This window comes from Pristiophorus japonicus, unplaced genomic scaffold (genome assembly GCF_044704955.1).
Source record: "Pristiophorus japonicus isolate sPriJap1 unplaced genomic scaffold, sPriJap1.hap1 HAP1_SCAFFOLD_359, whole genome shotgun sequence".
Taxonomy (NCBI): domain Eukaryota; kingdom Metazoa; phylum Chordata; class Chondrichthyes; family Pristiophoridae; genus Pristiophorus; species Pristiophorus japonicus.
Genome location: NW_027253424.1, coordinates 1,970 through 23,614, shown reverse-complemented (window position 1 = coordinate 23,614; position 21,645 = coordinate 1,970). Strand labels below are relative to the sequence as shown.

Below are 21,645 nucleotides of genomic sequence, written 5' to 3'. Positions count from 1 at the left end.
TTACTTCTTTTATTTTTGTAGTTTAAGCTTCCATGAATGCTTCTGTTGTATAGTAAATTAACTTTGCGAAGTTTGTCATATGATGTCCTGTATAGCTGTTTGATCCTATTCACATTCTTTAGTCAAGTCATTAAGTTCTGCTGGCCTCCGATGTACCTACCGTCACTGATTTCTTAACTCTCCACAAGGGTTTTCTGTGCGGCCACAAGTGGCCACATACACTGGCCTAAGTTAGTTTGGAGTAACTATTAGCTGTCCAAAGTGGCTGGTAATGCCCCCTTTTGAAAAAAAGAACTAAACTAAAAAAATCCTAACTAACTCACTTACACTGGCGCAAATTGAATATGCAAAATGGGGATTTTTAAGATACTACAGAAAAATCAAGTTGCTCGGAAAAAAATGGAGCAACTCCTGGCCAGTTTTGAGCCTTATGTTATGATACGAGTAATCCAGAACCTGGACTAATGATCGAGAAACAAGAGTTCCCCCATGGCAACTGGGGAAATTTAAATTCAGTTAATTAAATAAAAATCTGCAATTTAAAAAATCTGCAAAAACCCATCTGGAAGGAAAGGAAAGCTTCTATCATTACCTTGTTTGTCCTTTATGTGACCCCAGACCCACACCAATGTGGTTGACTCTAAACTACCCTCTGAAATGGCAGCACAACACCACCTTCTCAAGGGCAATTAGAGATGGGCAATAAATGCCGGCCTTGCCAGCGATGCCCACATCCCTTGAACGGAAAACAATCCCAGAGTGACACTCACAGCAATTCTTTCTCCTATGGGGAAAATGCTGAACCTTCCCTCAACAACTTTAATTGATAATATAGCTCAGGTTGCGTCATCACATATTTAAAAAGTAAAAAAATTGAAATTCAATTCTGGGGCTTAGGGGTCTGAGTAATTTTTAGCCCCACCACATTCCTCTTCCCCTTATAGTCCACCACCCCCCGCACCCCCCCACCAGACAGTCAAACTGAATCAGACTAGTTGCATTCAGCATCCTGTTCAACTGAGCTGATCTGTAGACCCACATTCTACCCCATACCACGTTCACTTGTTTCCACGTGATTCTGGCTCTACCTCACCACTCAATGCTGCTGAAACATGTATAAGTGCCTTTTTCACCAGTTCCAATACTGACCTCTCTTGCTGCATAAACTCTGCAGCTTATATCCTGTCTCACACGAAGTCTCATTCATCAGTCAACCACATCCTTCACAAACAGCACTGGCTTCCAATCCCCAATCCATCTCTGCATTGTCTGTTGGTGGTGATGTTGTTGTCAGCCATCCGTTCTACAGTTTCCAAATCCTAGGCTGAAATTGTTATGTATCTGGACTAGTATCTGCTCTGTACAGCCACCAGCGGGCTCATTCCACGGAGTCCCAAGGGATCTCATAATCCCTTGGGAGCACAGGTATTTAAGAGTGCTTCACAGGTTGGAGAGGCACTCTGGAGATCTGCAATAAAAGACTACGGTCACACTTTACTTTGAACTCACAGTCTGACTCTTTCTCCATACACAACAACTGGCGACAAGATACAGATAGCGAACCCAAAGATCCAGAGAACAGTGAACATCCTGGAGAAATTTTCAGAGGGAGATGATTGGGAAACTTTTGTGGAGCGACTCGATCAATACTTCGTGGCCAACGAGCTAGATGGGGAAGAGACCGCGGCCAAATGTAGAGCGATCCTCCTCACCGTCTGTGGGGCACCAACGTATGGCCTCATGAAGAATCTACTTACTCCAGCGCAACCCACGGAGAAACCGTATGACGATTTGTGCACACTGGTCCGAGAGCATTTGAACCTGAAGAAAAGCGTTCTGATGGTGAGGTACCGGTTCTACACTTACAAAAATTCTGAAGGCTAGAAAGTGGCGACTTATGTCGCCGAGCTAAGACGCCTTGCAGGACATTGCTAATTTGAAGGACATTTGGAGCACATGCTCAGAGACTTTTTCGTACTTGGCATTGGCCACGAAACCATACTTCGCAAACTTTTGACTGTAGAGACCCCAACCTTGAGTAAGGCCATAGCGATAGCCCAGGCGTTCATTGCCACCAGTGACAATACTAAGCAAATCTCTCAGCACACAAGTGCTGCTACAAGTACTGTGAACAAAGTGATGATGTTTTCGAATCGTAATGGACAGGGCAGGTCACACATACCTGCAGTTACACGTCTGCAGATGTCTCAGAGTCCAACATCAAGGGTGATGAATGCAAGGCCATTAACACCTTGTTGGCGCTGCGGGGGTGATCATCGTTTCCATTCATGCCGATTCAAAGGATACATTTGCAAGGGCTGTGGAACAATGGGACACCTCCGACGAGTGTGCAGGCGAGCTGCTAGACCCGCTAAACCTGCAAACCACCACGTTGCAGATCCACGGAGGATCACGACGAAACAGAACCTCTGATAGAGGAGGCAGAGGTGCACACATTCACCCAGAATTGTTCCCCGATAATGCTGAAGGTTGAACTAAATGGACTCCCAGTGTCAATGGAGCTGGACATGGGCGCGAGCCAGTCCATCATGGGCAAAAAGACTTTCGAACGGTTGTGGTGCAACAAGGCCTCAAGGCCAGTCTTAAAACTCCAATTCGAACGAAACTAAGAACTTACATGAAAGAACTGATTCCTGTAATCGGCAGTGCTACTGTAAAGGTCTCCTATGATGGAGTGGTGCACAAGCTACCACTCTGAGTGGTACTGGGCGATGGTCCCACGCTGCTCGGCAGGAGCTGGCTGGGAAAGATACGCTGGAACTGGGACGACATCCGAGCGTTATCGCCTGCTGACGACACTTCGTGTGCACAGGTCTTAAGCAAATTTCCTTTGCTGTTCGAACCAGGCATCGGGAAATTCCAAGGAGCAAAAGTGCAGATCCACCTAATTCCGGGGGCGCGACCCATCCAACACAAGGCGAGAGCAGTACCGTACATGACGAGAGAAAGAGTAGAAATCGAGCTCGACCGGCTAGAAAGAGAGGGCATCATCTCACCGATCGAGTTCAGCGAGTGGGCCAGTCCTATTGTCCCAATCCTCAAGGGAGACGGCAACGTCAGAATCTGTGGCGACTACAAAGTAACTATCAATCGTTTCTCCCTGCAGGACCAATACCCACTTCCAAAAGCCGAAAACCTCTATGCAACGCTGGCGAGAGGAAAGACGTTCACTAAGCTGGATTTGACCTCAGCCTACATGACGCATGAACTGAAGGAATCATCGAAGGCCCTCACCTGCAACAAGAACCAAGGTCTTTTTGTTTATATCAGGTGCCCGTTTGGAATCCGATCAGCGGCGGCGTTATTCCAGAGAAACATGGAAAATTTACTGAAGTCGGTCCAGCATACCGTGGTCTTCCAGGACGACATCTTGGTCACAGGTCGGAACACAGTCGGGCATCTGCAGAACCTGGAGGTTCTTAGTCGGCTCAACCACGTGGGGCTCAGGTTAAAACGCCCGAAGTGCGTTTTCCTGGTGCCTGAAGTGGAGTTCTTGGGAAGGAGGATTGCAGCTGACGGCATCAGGCCCACCAACGCGAAGACGGAGGCAATCGAGAATGCACCGAGGCCACAGAACGTGAGGGAGCTGCGGTTGTTCCTGGGACTCTTGAACTACTTTGGTAACTTCTTACGAGTCTCAGCACCCTGCTAGAACCACTGCATGTCTTACTACGAAAAGGGGGCGAAAGGGTTTGGGGCAAAAGCCAAGAAAATGCCTTTGTAAAATAGAGAAAATTGTTATGCTCAAACAAATTGCTTGTGTTGCATGATCCATGTAAGCGTTTGGTACTAGCATGTGATGCGTCGTCATATGGCGTCGGGTGTGTATTGCAACAAGCCAACGATTTCGGGAAACTGCAACTGGTTACTTATGCATCCAGGAGCCTGTCTAAGGCCGAGAGTGCCTGCAGCATGATTGAAAAAGAAGCGTTAGTGTGTGTCTATGGGGCAAAGAAAATGCATCAATACCTGTTTGGGCTAAAATTTGAATTGGAAACTGACCATAAGCCACTTATATCCCTGTTTTCCGAGAGCAAAGGGATAAATACCAACGCATCGGTCCGCATCCAGAGATGGGTGCTCATGTTGTCAGCATACAACTATGCCATCCGCCACATGCCAGGCACAGAAAACTGCGCCGATGCTCTCAGTAGCCTGCCATTGCCCACCACTGGGGTGGAAATGGCGCAGCCCGCAGATCTAGCCATGGTTATGGAAGCATTTGAGAGTGAGTAATCACCTGTCACTGCCCGGCAGATCAAAACCTGGACAAGCCAGGACCTCTTATTATCTCTAGTCAAAAGCTGTGTGCTTCACAGGAGCTGGTCCAGTGTCCCAGTGGAAATGCAGGAAGAGATAAAGCCGTTCCAGCGGCTCAAAGATGGAATGTCTATACAGGCAGACTACCTTCTGTGGGGCAATCGAGTAGTGGTCCCCAAGAAGGGCAGAGACACCTTCATCAATGACCTCCACAGCACCCACCCAGGCATCGTAATGATGAAAGCGATAGCCAGATCCCATGTGTGGTGGCCCGGTATCGATGCGGACTCAAGAGTCCTGCGTTCACAGATGTAATAAATGCTCGCAGTTAAGCAATGTACCCAGGGAGGCGCCGCTAAGTTTATGGTCTTAGCCCTCCAAACCGTGGTCTAGGGTACACATCGACTGTGCAGGCCCGTTCTTGGGTAAAATGTTTCTTGTGGTTGTAGACGCGTACTGCAAGTGGATTGAATGTGAGATAATGTCGCTAGCACGTCCGCTGCCACCACTGAAAGCCTGCAGGCCATGTTTGCCACACATGGCTTACCTGATGTCCTGGTGAGCGACAACGGGCCATGTTTTACCAGTGCTGAGTTCAAAGAATTTATGACCGATAACGGAATCAAACATGTCACATCTGCCCTGTTTAAACTAGCGTCCAATGGTCAGGCAGAGAGAGCAGTGCAAACCATCAAGCAAGGCTTGAAGAGGGTAACTGAAGGCTCACTGCAGACTCGCCTATCCAGAGTCCTGCTTAGCTACCGCACGAGACCACACTCACTCACTGGGATCCCACCTGCTGAACTGCTCATGAAAAGAGCACTTAAGACAAGGCTCTCGTGAGTTCACCCTGATCTACATGAACAGGTAGAGAGCAGGCGGCTTCAACAACGTGCATACCATAATTGCGCAAATGTGTCACGCGAGATTGAAGTCAATGATCCTGTATTTGTATTAAATTATGGTCAAGGTCTCAAGTGGCTTCCCGGCACTGTCATGGCCAAAGAGGGGAGCAGGGTGTTTCGGGTCAAACTTTTAAATGGACTCATTCACCGGAAACACTTGGACCAAATCAAATTCAGATTCACGGACTACCCTGAGCAACCCACCTTGGACCCTACCTTTTTTGATCCCCCAACACACATACCAGTGGCAACCGGCACCACGGTTGACCACGAAGCAGAACCCATCATCCACAGCAGCCCTGTAGGGCCCAACACACCAGGCAGCCCAGCAAGGCCAGCTGCACAGCAGCCCAGTGAGGGCACAACAAATGACTCAACAACACCAGCTTTCACACCGAGACGATCAACCAGGGCAAGAAGGGCCCCAGATCGACTCACATTGTAAATAGTTGCACTATTGCCTTTAGGGGGGAATGTTGTTATGGAGGGGAGGGACTGGGCAAGAGACAACACTATTCTGTATGACAGCACTTAATGGTATACTGCACCACTACAACTAACCTGTAAATAAGACATGTAAAAATCTATATACTCTATACACCCACCAGAGGGCTCATTCTCCAGAGTCCCAAGGGATCTCATAATCCCTTGGGAGCATAGGTATTTAAGAGTGCTTCACAGGTTAGAGAGGCACTCTGGAGACCTGCAATAAAAGACTAAGGTCATACTTTACTTTGAGCTCACAGTGTTCAGTCTGATTCTTTCTCCATACACTACAGAAATTATCTTGTTTTCTATCCCCAAATTCAAAGAAAAAAAATCTGCCATCTTTACTCTTATGTGGAGGGGAGGGGCTGGGCAAGAGACAACACTATTCTGTATGACAGCATTTAATGGTATAGTGTACCACTAATACTGGAACAACTAACCTGTAAATAAGACATGTAAAAATCTATTACATATTAAAATCGATGAGTGGGTTATAACAATCCATTTCAAAATGTACTGAAAACTCCTATGTTAGGCCCTGTCTACAGCAGTGTTCTTCAATAGACAATTGCTGACCAGCCACAGGTGTGGCTAGTGACACCATTTTGGCCACATGCACTAATTTTAATAGAAAACACCTTACATACACTCACACAATACAGGTACATGTACTTCACGTGCATATTTATTTACCAAACATCGACCCCCATTCAGCAATCGATGAAGTAAGGCACTCACAACGATCAAAAAACACACTTGCACTCTGTTATTCATCTTACTATTTTACCAACAAACGCACAAAAAGGTTAAAGTACACATGCGTACACGTGCAAATAAATATTGAGATCACATGTTCAACAACAGTGATTAATACTCCCTTTTTATTTGCTAATCAGAAATGCAATTAGCCACATCTGGATACCCAATTAGCCACAGGTCGCTCATCGCTAATGTATTGGACAACACTAGTTCTGTGGCAAAACCCATTATAAAATTGGCACTAGTTATCTACAATACCAGTTATGCCTGTTGTTGGCACGGTGATTGTTTTTTTCAGTATTAAATGTCACATTATAACAGGGAATGGTACCCTAGTGGTTAAGGTACTGGACGAGCAACACAACTGTGAACTCAACTCCCAGCATGGCAAGTTGCAAAACTCAATTCAATAAACCTGGTCATTTGTACACGAGCATAAAAGCTATTGTCATAAAATCCAAATGATTCACTCATGCTTCAAAGAACAGAACCTGCCGTTCTTACAATGGTCTAAGTGGTTAACTCAATTCCACCAGGGATGGGTAATAAATTCTGCTTTGCCAGTGTTGCGTATATCCCAAAAATAAAAGTTAGCTCCACAAACAAAGTTCAAAACATGGGTGGAACCTACTTGCAGGTTTTGGCCACCAAGTGTCAATGTGATACAGTCTTGTGTCTGAGCAAGCAAACATGTTAGTAGAAGTATTAGTAAATTAAAAACGCGAATTAAATTACATAGAATATACAGCACAGAAATAGGCCATTTGGCCCAACCAGTCCATGCCAGTATTATAAGAACATAAGAAATAGGAGTAGGAGTAGGCCCTACGGCCCTTCGAGCCTGCTCCACCATTCAATATCATGTCTGATCATCGACCTCAACACTTTACTGCCCGATCTCCATATCCCTCGATTCCAAAATTCTATCTATGACAGCCTTGAATATATTCAGAGACTCAGCATCCACAGCCCTCTGGGGCAGAGAATTCCAAAGAATAACAACCCTGAGTGAAGAAATTCCTCCTTATCTCTGTCTTAAAATGACCTACCCCTTATCCTGAGACTGTGCCCCCTAGTTCTAGACACTCCAGCCAGGAGTAACAACCTCTCAGCATCTACCCTGTCAATTCCCTTCAGAATCTTGTATGTTCCAATGATATCACCTCTCATTCTTCCAAACGCCAAAGAGTGTAGGCCCGTTCTGCACAATCTCTCATCATAATACATTCCTCTCATCCCAGGAATCATTCTAGTGAACCTCCGTTGTACCGCCTTCAAGGCAAGAATATCCTTCCTTCGATCAGGAGAGCAAAACTGCGCACAGTACTCCAGGTGTAGTCTCACCAAGGTCCTGTACGATTGTAGCAAGACTTCCTTACTCTTATACTCCAAACCCCTTGCAATTAAAGCATATGGTATTAGGGGTAATGTATTAACGTGGATAGAGAACTAGTTGGCAGACAGAATCAGGGGAAGTCATAACGGGGAAGTCATAACGGGGAACAAAGAAATGGCAGACCAATTGAACAAGTATTTTGGTTCGGTATTCACGAGTATTCTCTAGTAAGAAGGAGGAACTGAGGGAAATCCTTATTAGTCTGGAAATTGTGTTGGGGAAATTGATGGGATTGAAGGCCGATAAATCCCCAGGGCCTGATGGATTGCATCCCAGAGTACTTAAGGTGGTGGCCTTGGAAATAGCGGATGCATTGACAGTCATTTTCCAACATTCCATTGACTCTGGATCAGTTCCTATCGAGTAGAGGGTAGCCAATGTAACCCCACTTTTTAAAAAAGGAGGGAGAAAGAAAACAGGGAATTATAGACCAGTCAGCCTGACATCGGTAGTGGGTAAAATGATGGAATCAATTATTAAGGCTGTCATAGCAGCGCATTTGGAAAGAGGTGACATGATAGGTCCAAGTCAGCATGGATTTGTGAAAGGGAAATGATGCTTGACAAATCTTCTAGAATTTTTTGAGGATGTTTCCAGTAGAGTGGACAAGGGAGAACCAGTTGATGTGGTATATTTGGACTTTCAGAAGGCTTTCGACAAGGTCCCACACAAGAGATTAATGTGCAAAGTTAAAGCACATGGGATTGGGGGTAGTGTGCTGACATGGATTGCGAACTGGTTGTCAGACAGGAAGCAAAGAGTAGGAGTAAATGGGTACTTTTCAGAATGGCAGGCAGTGACTAGTGGGGTACCGCAAGGTTCTGTGCTGGGGCCCCAGCTGTTTACATTGTACATTAATGATTTAGACGAGGGGATTAAATGTAGTATCTCCAAATTTGCGAATGACACTAAGTTGGGTGGCAGTGTGAGTTGCGAGGAGGATGCTATGAGGCTGCAGAGTGACTTGGATAGGTTAGGTGAGCGGGCAAATGCATGGCAGATGAAGTATAATGTGGATAAATGTGAGGTTATCCACTTTGGTGGTAAAAAGAGAGACAGACTATTATCTGAATGGTGACAGATTAGGAAAAGGGGAGGTGCAACGAGACTTGGGTGTCATGGTACATCAGTCATTGAAGGTTGGCATGCAGGTACAGCAGGCGGTTAAGAAAGCAAATGGAATGTTGGCCTTCATAGCGAGGGGATTTGAGTACAGGGGCAGCGAGGTGTTGCTACAGTTGTACAGGGCCTTGGTGAGGCCACACCTGGAGTATTGTATACAGTTTTGGTCTCCTAACTTGAGGAAGGACATTCTTGCTATTGAGGGAGTGCAGCGAAGGTTCACCAGACTGATTCCCGGGATGGCGGGACTGACCTATCAAGAAAAACTGGATCAACTGGGCTTGTATTCACTGGAGTTCAGAAGAATGAGAGGGGATCTCATAGAAACGTTTAAAATTCTGACGGGTTTAGACAGGTTAGATGCAGGAAGAATGATCCCAATGTTGGGCAAGTCCAGAGCCAGGGGTCACAGTCTAAGGATAAGGGGTAAGCCATTTAAGACCGAGATGAGGAGAAACTTCTTCACCCAGAGAGTGGTGAACCTGTGGGATTCTCTACCACAGAATGTTGTTGAGGCCAATTCACTAAATATATTCAAAAAGGAGTTAAATGTCATCCTTACTACTAGGGGGATCAAGGGGTGTGGCGAGAAAGCAGGAATGGGGTACTGAAGTTGCATGTTCAGCCATGAACTCATTGAATGGCGGTGCAGGCTCGAAGGGCCAAATGGCCTACTCCTGCACCTATTTTCTATGTTTCTAAAGAGTAGGAATAAACGGGTCCTTTTCAGAATGGCAGACAGTGACTACTGGGGTACCGCAAGGTTTAGTGCTGGGACCCCAGCTATTTACAATATATATTAATGACTTAGAATAAGGAATTGAATGTAATATCTCCAAATTTGCAGATGACATTAAGCTGGGTGGCAGTGAGAGCTGTGGGGAGAATGCTAAGAGGTTGCAGGGTGACTTGGACAGGTTAGGTGAGTGGGCAAATGCATGGCAGATGCAGTATGATGTAGATAAATGTGAGGTTATCCACTTTAGTGGCAAAAACAGGAAGGCAGATTATCTGAATGGTGACAGATTAGGAAAAGGGGAGGTGCAACGAGATCTGGGTGTCATGGTACATCAGTCATTGAAAGTTGGCATGCAGGTACAGCAGGTGGTGAAGGCGGCAAATGGCATGTTGGCCTTCATAGCGAGAGGATGAGAGTATAGGAGCAAGGAGGTCTTACTGCAGTTGTACAGGGCCTCGGTGAATATTGTGTACAGTTTTGGTCTCCTAATCTGAGGAAGGACATTCTTGCTATTGAGGGAGTGGAGTGAAGGTTCACCAGACTGATTCCCGGGATGGTAGAACTATCATATGAAGAAAGACTGGATCGACTAGGCTTATATTCACTGGAATCTAGAAGAATGAGAGGGGATCTCATAGAAACATATACAATTCTGACAGGATTGGACAGGTTAGATGCAGGAAGAATGTTCCCGATGCTGGGGAAGTCCAGAACCAGGGGTCACAGTCTAAGGATAAGGGGTAAGCCATTTAGGACCGAGATGAGGAGAAACTTCTTCACTCAGAGAATTGTGAACCTCTCTACCTGTGGAATTCTGTGGAATTCTCTACCACAGAAAGTTGTTGAGGCCAGTTCATTCGATATATTCAAAAGAGAGTTAGATGTGATCCTTACAGCTAAAGGGATCAAGGGGTATGGAGAGAAAGCAGGAATGGGGTATGGAAGTTGCATGATCATATTGAATGGTGGTGCAGGCCCGAAGGCCAAATGGCCTACTCCTGCACCTATTTTCTATGTTTCTAACATGCCATTAGCATTCCTCATTGCTTGCGGTACCTGCATGTTAGCTTTTTGTGTTTATTGCACAAGGACACCCAAATTTCTCTGAACACCAACATTTAAAAGTTCAACATTTAAAAAATATTTTGTTTTTCTATTCTTCCAACCAAAGTGAATAACCTCTCATATCCCTGCATTATACTCCCATCTGCCACCTTACTGCCCACTCACTTCGTCCATCTATATCCCTTTGCAGACGCTTTGTGTTCTCCTAACAGCTTACTATCCCAACAAGTTTTATATTGTCAGCAAACTTGGATACATGACACTCGGTCCCTTCATCTCGATCATTAATATAGATTGTAAATAGCTGAGACCCCAGCACTGAACCTTGCGACACCCCACGAGTTACAGTCTGCCAACCTGAAAAAGACCCATTTATCCCTACTGTGGAAATTTACTTTCTAAGTTACATTTTCTGTTAAATGTACCCTTTTGTAATAAAACAAAATGGAGTCTCAGTTCTCCCAGAAGTCCCTACAGCAGACAGCCTGTCTCTGTATAAACATGTTAACCTTGATTGATAGCCAATTAATTTAGAAGTTTGGGAGCCATCTGTGTGAGTGAGGGAACCTTGAATTTACCCTCCCTGTCTTGTAAGAACTATACTCCCTGCTAAATAACTGTCGCTGTGTTAAATCTTAAAAGTATTAGACAAAGGCTGTATAGATAAGTAGGAAATTAAAACAAGGATGTAATGTTAATCAAGTGATTGAAGAACTCCTTATCTGTATTTGCTGACCGCAAGGGCAGAACTGATACACGTGATGGAACCATAATTTCTTTGCTTGTTCTTCTGTATAAAGATAGTGTGTTTTTGTATTACTGTAGAAGTCTTTGCGGAGCTTTTGACTTAGCAGGACTTTTCCTTGCAGCAAGTATATTAAAGGGACATCTACCGAGCTGTTTATGTCTGAGTTTCACTTTTTTTTAGTTAAATTGAGAGTCGAGGTTTCGACACTACTCTGTCCATGCTCTATCATTGCCTCCAATACCATGAGTCCTTATCTTGTGTAATAACCTTTTATGAGGCACCTTATTGAATGCCTTTTGGAAATCCAAATATACTACATCCACTGGTTCTCATTTATCTACCCTGCCTGCTAGTTACATCCTCAAAAGACTAATAAATTTGTCAAACACATTTCCTTTTCATAAAACCATGTTGACTCTGCCTAATCATGTTATGATTATCTAAGTGGCCTGATACCACTTCCTTAACAATGGATTCCAGCATTTTCAATGATGTTTGTTGTCAGGCTAACTGGCCTGCAGTTCCCCGTTTTCTCTCTCCCTCCTTTCTTGAATAGCGATGTTACATTTGCTACCTTCCAATCTGCTGGGACCGTTCTACAATCTAGAATCCTGAAAGATCAAAACCAATGCATCCACTATCTCTGCAGCCACCTCTTTTAGAACCCTAGAATGTAGGCCATCAGGTCCAGGAGATTTGGCGGCTTTTAATCCCATTAGTTTCTCTAGTACTTTTTCTCTACTTATATTAATTACATTAAGTTCCTTACCCTCACTAGACCCTTGGTTTCCCACCATTTTAGGTATGCGTTTTGCATCTTCTACTGAGAAGACAGATGCAAATTATTTGTTTAACGTTTCTGCCATTTTCTTATTCCCCATAATAATTTGTCCTGTCTCAGTCTCTAAGGAACCGATGTTTACTTTAGCTATTCTCTTCCTTTTTACATACTTGTAGAAGCTCTTACAATCAGTTTTAATATTTTTTGTTAGTTTTCTTTGACTATTTTTTCCTTTTATTATTCAATTTTTTGGTCATCCTTTCCTGGTTTCTGAAACTCTCCAAATCCTCAGGCTCACTAGTATTCTTCACTACATTATAAGCTTTTTATTTCAATCTAATGCTATCCTTAACTTCATTAGTTAGCCACGGATGTATCACTTTTCCTGTGGAATTTGTGTTTCTTAATGGAATGGATTTTTGTTGAGAATTATGAAATATTTATTTAAATGCTAGCCATTGCTTATCTATTGCAATACCTTTTAATCCATTTTTATGATCTACCTTAGCCAATTCACCCTTCCTACCTATGTAATTGGCTTTATTTAAGTTTAAGACTCTAGTTTCGGACTTACTCTCAAATGTAACGTGAAATTCGATCATATTATGATCACTCTGCCCCAGAGGACCCTTTACTGTGAGATTGCTAATTAACCTGGTCTCATTACACAATACAAGATCTAAAATAGCCTGTTCCCTGGTTGGTTCGATGACGTATTGTTCTAGGAAACTGTCCTGAATGCATTCCATGAACTCGTCCTCCAGGCTACCTTTACAAATTTGATCTGTCCAGTCTATATGAAGATTAAAGTCCCCACGATTATTGCAATACCTTTGTTACAAGCTCCTACTATTTCTTGATTAATATTCTGTCCAACGGTATAGCTACTGTTAGGGGGCCTATATACTACTCCCACCAGTGTTTTTTGTCCCTTGTATTTCTTATCTCCACCCATACTGATTCGACTTTCTGATCTTCCAAGCCAAGATCCTTTCTCTCTACTGTCCTTATATCATCCTTTATCAGGGCTTACATGCCCCCCCCCGTCCTGAACCATTCTGCCTGTCTTTTCAAAACGTCAAGTACCCTGGAACATTTAGTTCCCTTGCAACCACGCATCTGTAATGGCTATTAGATCAAACCCCTTTATCTCTATTTGTGCCACTAATTCATCTATCTTATTACGAATGCTCCACGCATTCAGATAGAGCCTTGAATTTGTTTACCATTATTCCCTGCTTTGACCTTGTTCTCTGCTGCCATTAAACTCTCTGTCCCTTCCTGTCACACTCTGCTTATTTTTACCCAAATCCCTACACTGCTCTATAGCATTGACCTTTCTCTTTATGTTCCATTTGTGCCACCTCCCGTCATTTCTCATCTAACTATCGGCATAACCCTATATTCCCTTGTGCCTCATTTGCTTATCTAGTCTCCCCTTAAATGCATCTATACTATTCACCTCAACCTGTGGTAGCGAGTTCCACATTCTCACCACTCTCTGGGTAAAGAAGTTTCTTCCGAATTCCCTATTTGGTTTTTGGTAACTATAATTCCCTCTTCCAGCTGTTCAACACATCCTCTCACTTCACCCAATGACTAAATCCTCTCCAAGGTGCTTGTTCTCCACTCTGCCATTCTGTAATCCCAAAGCTATGGCATGATGGCCTGTAATTTTGCTCTTCCCCACAAGTGGAAATACTCACTCTGGGTCTACTTTATCAAAACCTTTCCTAATTTTAAAGACCTCTATTAGGTCACCCCTCAGCCATTTCTTTTCAAGAGAAGAGAAACCCAGTCTGTTGTTCCTTTCCGGATAGGTACAACCTCGCAGTTCTGGTATGACCCTTGTAAATCTTTTTGCAACCAGAATTGTACACAATGACTATATCCTCTGCATGATGCTTGTTCTCCAAGTTTGGTCTAACTGAGGTTCGATACAAGTGTAGCGTAACATCTCTACTTTTCAATTCTGTCTCTCTAGAAATAAACCCGAGTGCTTGTTTTATTTTTATGGCCTTATTAACCAGTGCGCTACTTTTAGTGATTTGTGTATTTATACTCCTAGGTCCCTTTGCTCAGCCTTCCAGCTGTTCATCACATCCTCTCACCTCGCCCAATGATTAAATCCTCAGCATGGTGCTTGTTCTCCACCCTGCCGGTCAGTAATCCCAAAGCTCATTGTAAGTGAGCAATCGCCTTGTAATCTGTTCCATCAGCTTCCTCTGCGACCTCCCCAGGCCGCCCTTGCACAAAACTCCTAGTTTCCTTGTCTGCTGGATCTGCCTTGCACTCCCTGTCACATCTGCTAATCGGTCTTCTCGCTTGCTCAGTCACCGTTCTGCCAAACATTTCGTGTTTTTAGGCAAGCACTGAAATCCAGGTCTTGCAAGTCTCACCCACCAGCCCTATCAAAATTTCTATTCAGTAACACTGGCAGGAATTCTCACCTCAACCTCATTTAGAATCATTTCACTCCCCCACCTGACTGCTACCCTCCCCTAAATGACATAAGAACACAAGAACCTCCCCACACACTGAGCAGCTTTCAGCCCCGCCATGCTCAACAATTTGTCGCTACTAATCAGCCTTTTGGCCCTTGCCAAACGCCCCCCTCCCCAACACTGAAGGCCCACTATTACCCTCCACTGTCCCTCCCATCACTGGGAAGCGAAATCAACTTTGGCACTCTGCCTCTCTTTCTTTCAGAATGACAAGCTGGAGACATCGTCACATGCCTCCACCAATTCTGCTCTACGGGCAGCTGCTAGAAGTTCACAGTATTTAAGCCATTTGATTTTCTATCATACCTGCTCTCTGCTCAGTGCCCATGACAGCACAGATGAGATTATGACCAACATTAATGGGAAGTACAGTTCTGTTTCATGTCTCATTATTCTATGGCACGGCATATTGGTGTTCCATTCATCTGCCCTAACGTAACACTGTAACATTTTTTTAAATGATGGTATTCAAACAAATATCATTTAAGAAGATCCATCACAGAGATTGCATCTACAGTGGGTACTGATATCGTCAGAGCTTCAATTACTTTTGTCAAAAGGGGGAATGTTGGTCTATTAAACATAGCTAATGGCGAGATTATAACAGACAATAAAGAAATGGCAGTCTCGTTAAATAATTTTTTGTATCCATTTTCACAGCAGAGGAAGAGGACAAAATATCAGCGGCAACATTCCAGTAAGCTGATGGTTGTCCAGCAGTCTGGAGGTCCAACACAGGCCATTCAGCGGCTTTTAAATGGAAAAACAGCGCATGCATGGAAATTTGCATGGCCTGCACAACCTGTTAAAGGGGCCATGCACTCAAAAACAAACAGTGGGAACATTAGCCACAGTACAAGAGTACCAAAAAATAAGTAATGGGGAGGAACTTATGATTTAATACAAGTTAAAAATGGCAATGGAAAAAATAATGGTACTTGAGACAAAAATCTCCAGGACCTGATGGTTTTGCAGATTTCCACTACCCTTGATGTGAAAAAGTGCTTTCTGATTTTATCCTGAATGACATAACTCTAATTTTAAGATTGCCCTCTTGTTCTGGATTCTCCCGCCAGAGGAAATAGTTTCTCTATCTACCATATTGAATTCCTTTATTATTTTAAAGACCTCAATTAGATTCGATGAGGAAACTGAAGATGAGTTTGTCATAATTTTCTGAAGCTCTCTAGATTTGAGAATTATGCCGTATAAAATTGCAATTAGCACTCTATTTAAGAAGGGAGGAAAGGGAAAAACCTGTCAGTTTAACATTAGTTGTGGGGAAGTTACTGGAATCTATCATTAGAGACAGTGATTTAACACTTGGACATGTATGAGCTGATCAGAAAGTCAGAATGGATGTTTGATAGGTAGATCCTGTCTTGACTTTTTGGAGATCACTAACATTGTGGATATTGGAGTGTCTATGAATGCTGTCCATGTGGATGTCCAGAAAACATTTAATAAGGTTCTGCACAAAAGGTTATTAGCAAAATTAAAAGCACACGGAATTGGTGATAAGCTTGTGACATGGGTCGGTACTTGGTTGAGAAGTAGGAGATAGAGTAGGGTTAAAGGGAATGTATCCCATCAAACAACTTAACTACATCACAACATTTACTGTAGCACAGATAGAACACTCTTAGATCCATTCACATGTAGCACTAAGTAGAAAATGACTATCACTGCCCTTAAAAAACATTTTAACAATTAAACATTACTTTACCTGTATTGTTTTCCCATTCATTGCTTTGACTACATCACCAGGTTTATTTGCTCTGCCATTCAGCATATTCTCACACAAAGGAGCCAGACCTAAAAGATGCATTAGCCATTAGTAATAAAGCTTTACCACCAAAATTAAATGTGTGTCTCCCATCTCCTAGCATCCCCAAATGGAGGTGGCAAGAATTATATGCACCCACTATTCAGAAAAGTGAAATCTTTGGTTCAGTACCTGATTCTTCTCATTCTTTCACAATTTAGAGACATTACACACTATTGACAGGATTTAAAAACACTCTTCAATGCACTCAGTGCTCATAAAGTGGTGATTTTCTATATAATGAGGGGGTCACCTCAGAGAAGTAAGAACAGTTTGTATGAGGACTCTCTGGAAAAGTGCAGATTGGACCTAACCCAGTTCTTTTTGGGAGGGGGGAGCAAGGGAACAAGGCACTTAAAACCTCTCCCCTTCCCAGCTAAACTATTTAGTTAACAAATAATAGTTAGAACAAGATCAATTCTGGAACTAGGAGATTAAAATAAAAATTGAGGTAATTTTATAACAAAGGAATTTCCAGTGCTGTCCTCCAGAGATGTAGATTTTTAACCCTTTAAGCACTAAAAGAAATATGAACATAATATTCATACGCACAAAATTACAATTTATTCCAGGAATGTAAATTAAATTGTGACTCTACGCAATACTCGCTTTAAAATGGCATATAAATTGTGTAGATACAGATAATGCTTCCACATGTTAAATACAAGAAATTACATTCAGTACTCAAGGGGTTCATGATGAAATCTTCTGAAACTACTAAATTGTGCACTACTAAATTTGGTAATACCTCCCAGTTTCCAGCATTACAAGAGAATCATATCCCAATGTTTTACCTATAATGTTAAGGGGAAGTTTCAAAGATGCTGCGGTGATGATGGCAGAACAGATTGTTGCTGCTCCTCCCATGTCAGCTCTCATTGCGTCCATACCTGACGCAGGTTTAATTGAGATTCCACCACTGCCACAAGAGAAGGTGAAGATGCAGTTAGCTAAAACATAACTCCACATGCATGACTGCAAAATGTTACAATCAAAGCTTGTTCTTAAAACAATGATATAGCTGCTCCCATCGTATGAAATCCAGTTAGAATGAATTTGCTAGGAACCCAAGTGAATTGCTGTGGTTATAGTGCTCTCAGACAGGATATTCCAGTTATCTTTTCAAAATTATGTAGCAACTGAATCAAAATCTGGAAAACTCAACTAACGAGAGAGTTTGCTTTCACATGCCAGTTGATATGTCGAAAGCTGGATCAGGGTAGGATAAAGGTGCGACAGGGTGGGACCATGGCTCAAGCAGAGATTTACTTTGCTGTTGGTGAAAATTCAATGAAAGCCTCCACTGTGGAAAAAAATGACTTTGATTTAGAAAAAAAATGACTTTTGTCATGGGAGTTTGAATTGGAACAATTTCAGCACACTCCAAAAACACCTGTGATTCAAAACTGGGCAGGTGGGAACTTTAGTAAAGACTATGGGCTAGAAATTGGCCAGCCTTACACCCATTTTTTAGGTGATATTTCGCCTTTTTTGACGTTAAAAGGTGCTCACCTAAATTGGCCAAAGTTATGCGGCAGCGGTTTTGAAAAACCTTGAAAATTGGACCGCCGACGTGCATCGCCAAAAAAAGCGCTATCACTTTAAATTGACCGTTCGACGCACCAGTATTCTGCGCGAAAAAAAACGTCAGGTAAAAAGCTGCATTGCCGCCTCAGAAACAGCAGCAAGTACGAAGACCTGGAAAAAAGATAGGTTAAAGTTTTTATTTTTTTAATTCTTTTGCAGCGATTACTTAGTTAAGGGTCTTGTAAATGTTTTGTGAATTTAGATTTTTTGTTTTTTGCAATTTTTTTTGTTTCTCCTCCCCCCTCCCAGGACCTGTCTTTTTAGCGGTAATCGGTCTCGAACAAAAGTTGTCGAGGATTGTGGTTTCCACCGCGAATCCTCGTGCAATGCCAATTTTTACCGTCGCCCGCATTTTGTTGCCAATTTTACCCCTTTAAAAAAATAGCGGTATTTGTAACGGTATTTTTGCGCAAAAATGCTGGGGAAAAAATGCTATCGCCAAAAGTTCAATTTCTAGCCCAAAGATTCAATCTCCAATCTTCTGATTGAGAAGCCAATACGACATATGGAATTTTAAAAAATATTAAGCAGTGAAACCACTCAGAACTTACCTGTCAAATGTTATACCTTTTCCTACAAAGACTAATGGTGATTCACCCGAGATTGTGGAACCGTTATAGTGAATCTCTAAGAAAACTGGCTCTTCATCTGAGCCTTTAGCTACACTAAGGAAAGCTCCCATCTGTTGTTTCTCAATCCAGGATTTGGGTCTATGAATAATGTAAGAAATAGATGAAAAACAAACATTATTGTAAACTGCCTTCAATAAAACAATGTCTTACATAATAACCATTCCTTTTAATTCACTCATCGTTGGCAAAGCTGGAAGTGTTTGCCTATTCCTGGTTGCACCGAGTGGCTTGCTAGGCCATTGCAGCAGGCAGTTAAGAATCAATCACATTGCTGTGGAACTGGAGTCACATATAGAACAGATCGGGCAAGGACAGCAGATTTTCTTCTCTGAATTACATCAGTGGGTTTTACAGCAATTCGAGACTTTAATGGTGACTTTTTACTGATACCAGTTTTTTTTTGATAACTGAATTCAAATTCTCAAACTGCCATGGTGGGATTTGAAATCACGTTCTTTTGATGATTAGTCCAGGCCTTTATTTCCCCACCATCCCATGTAGTGAATCATGTGAATAGAATTAGCTCTTGGATGCACATAACACTCTTGTTCACATATTTGAAACTAAGTGCTGGATGATGATATGAATGCTTTTTATTAGTCAACCTAGACATAGATGGCTCAGAAGAGTTGCTGAAAATTATGAATCTGATGAGAGTTACACAATAACATTGGTTAAAGCTCTGCCAAGATGCATTTGATTCTTCTACTGCAAACCTTGAGTTGAACATAGTAGGTGTAGGCTGCGGCCTTTTCCTTTGGAGATTTATCCTCCTTCCTCACTAAATTTCTCTGGTTCTCTCCCTTTGCTGGGGTATGGTTTCACAAGTGCCAGGTGCTCTCTGGTACCATATCCAAGTGATCATTCTGAATGTTGACTGGGAGTGTTGCCAGCTAACTCAGCAGGAATAGGGGAATCCAGTCTCACAGCTTTCCAGTCTGCATGGCTCAGCTATTCATTACTTCAACTCATTGGGTTAGGGGAGTGAGGTTTGTCCTTGCAGTTTTTATTAGGAGCGAATAAATACAAAAAAATCCTGAGTTACTGTTATTCCGCACTTTGGCAAAGCAATTTAAAAAATGAACACATAACTCTTTTAGCCATCAGTTAAGTTACACCGGCAGGTAATAAGACTGCCGACAGTCTGTCTCAAAGAGGAAAAGCCTTCATTTATTTTTACAGCATAAACACAATATATTAAAGATAACATATACAGGGGACTAAGAACAGATAATAGAGAAGCATTCTCTGTATTAACCAAACTGTTCACAGTCTGGAGTTTTCCTTTGCCACATCTTAATAAATTAATAAAAGCGGACCGTGAACCATTTGCACTCTGCCCTCCAGCCTTTTTCTCATAAGTACTGCAACTCTACATTTAATGTTACCATTCTCAGAACAGGATGCCAGAATTACCTTATGTGTACTTTGACTTTATCACCTGTTGAATGCAGTGCTTGTTGAATGGCCTCAGCAAAACTGGTTGGAGTTAAATAATTAGCTGGTGCTTCCATCAAATGCCGTGCTAAATTCTGTCCTTCTGCATACAAAACTCCTTTCTGCCAAGCGTCACTTTCCAAACTTGCAAAAAAAAAATACAGGTTTTTAAAAAAATGTGCACGTTAAATTCAATGCAATTCAATGAAGCAACGATATTCAGCCGAATCGTTAAAATAAAATCGAGTCTGCAGTCTTCAGTACTTATTTGAGCAATTTATGTAGTTTCAAAAGGGCAGCATTTTTTCCTTAGAGTTCTTGTACCAAACTACAGAAATCAGCCAAAAAGATGAGTTTTACTTTAAAACCTAATTATTTACAGTACTGAATACCAAAAAAGTGGTTATTATTGCAGGTAAGTGAACAGGTTTAATTAGATTCCATGGGCTCAAGTTTTGGCCTGATTTGCTCCTTTTTTTTGGAGCAACTAGTTTAGAATGGAGCATGTTAGAAATTGCAATTCTCGGCATTTAGTTTGCTCCCGTTCTGGTGAGTTAGAATAGTTTCATTTTAGAACAGATTTTTTTTCAAAAGGGGGCGTGTCCAGCTACTTACGCCTGTTTTACAAGTTTAGGCAGCGAAAACTTACTCCAAACTAACTTAGAATGGAGTAAGTGTAGATTTTTGTACGCTCAGAAAAACCTTGCCTACACTTATAAATCAGGCGTAGGGAACGATAGATTGGGGGGGGGGGTGCCAGGAAAGGGGGTTTACAAACATTAAACACTTCACTTTTACAAATAAAGAGCCATCATCAATAATAAATGATATATAAATCAATAAATCAACCAATAAATCAATACAAAAAAATTAAAAAATTAAAAATAATTTTTTTTTTTATCAATAAATAAAAAATTAAGTTTCTACTCACCGACTGCAGCACCCGGGAGCCCTTCAACAGCGTGCTGGGACGGGGCCACACCACACCCACCCCCAGTGTCTGTCTTTTTCTCTCTCTCTGTCAGTGTCTCTGTGTTTCTGACAGCGAGGGGTGTGGGGGGGGCGAGGAAGGGCAGGGGAGGGAGAGGGAGGGAGGGCAGGGGAGGGAGGGCAGGGGAGGGAGAGCAGGAGAAGGAGAGGGGGGAAAGAGGCGAGGGGTGACAGAGGCGAGGTAGTGGAGAGGCGAGGGGGGGGTCGAGAGGCGAAGGGGGGGGAGGAGAAGCGGGGGGAGGGAGAGGAGAAGCGGGGGGGGAGAGAGAAGCGGGGGGGGAGGGAGAAGCGGGGGGGAGGGAGAAGCGGGGGGAGGAGAAGCGGGGGGGAGGAGAAGCGCGGGGGGGGGGGGAGAAGCGGAGGGGGAGGAGAAGCGGGGGGGGAG

At 43.0% G+C, this 21,645-nt stretch overlaps 1 protein-coding gene across 1 annotated transcript in view; it reads right to left on the bottom strand.

The window, feature by feature from the left end:
* Positions 1-21,258, bottom strand: part of LOC139250255 (cytosol aminopeptidase-like) — a 46,378-nt gene extending 25,120 nt beyond the window's left edge. The window contains exons 1-5 of the mRNA XM_070872757.1: positions 21,202-21,258; positions 20,250-20,414; positions 18,753-18,911; positions 17,409-17,533; positions 16,516-16,604 (exon numbers count right to left, since the gene is read on the bottom strand). Of these exons, the coding sequence (XP_070728858.1) occupies positions 16,516-16,604; positions 17,409-17,533; positions 18,753-18,911; positions 20,250-20,347 (471 nt within the window). The 5' untranslated portion in view covers positions 20,348-20,414; positions 21,202-21,258. The remainder of the gene's footprint in view (positions 1-16,515; positions 16,605-17,408; positions 17,534-18,752; positions 18,912-20,249; positions 20,415-21,201) is intronic.
* Positions 21,259-21,645: the final 387 nt, after the last annotated feature.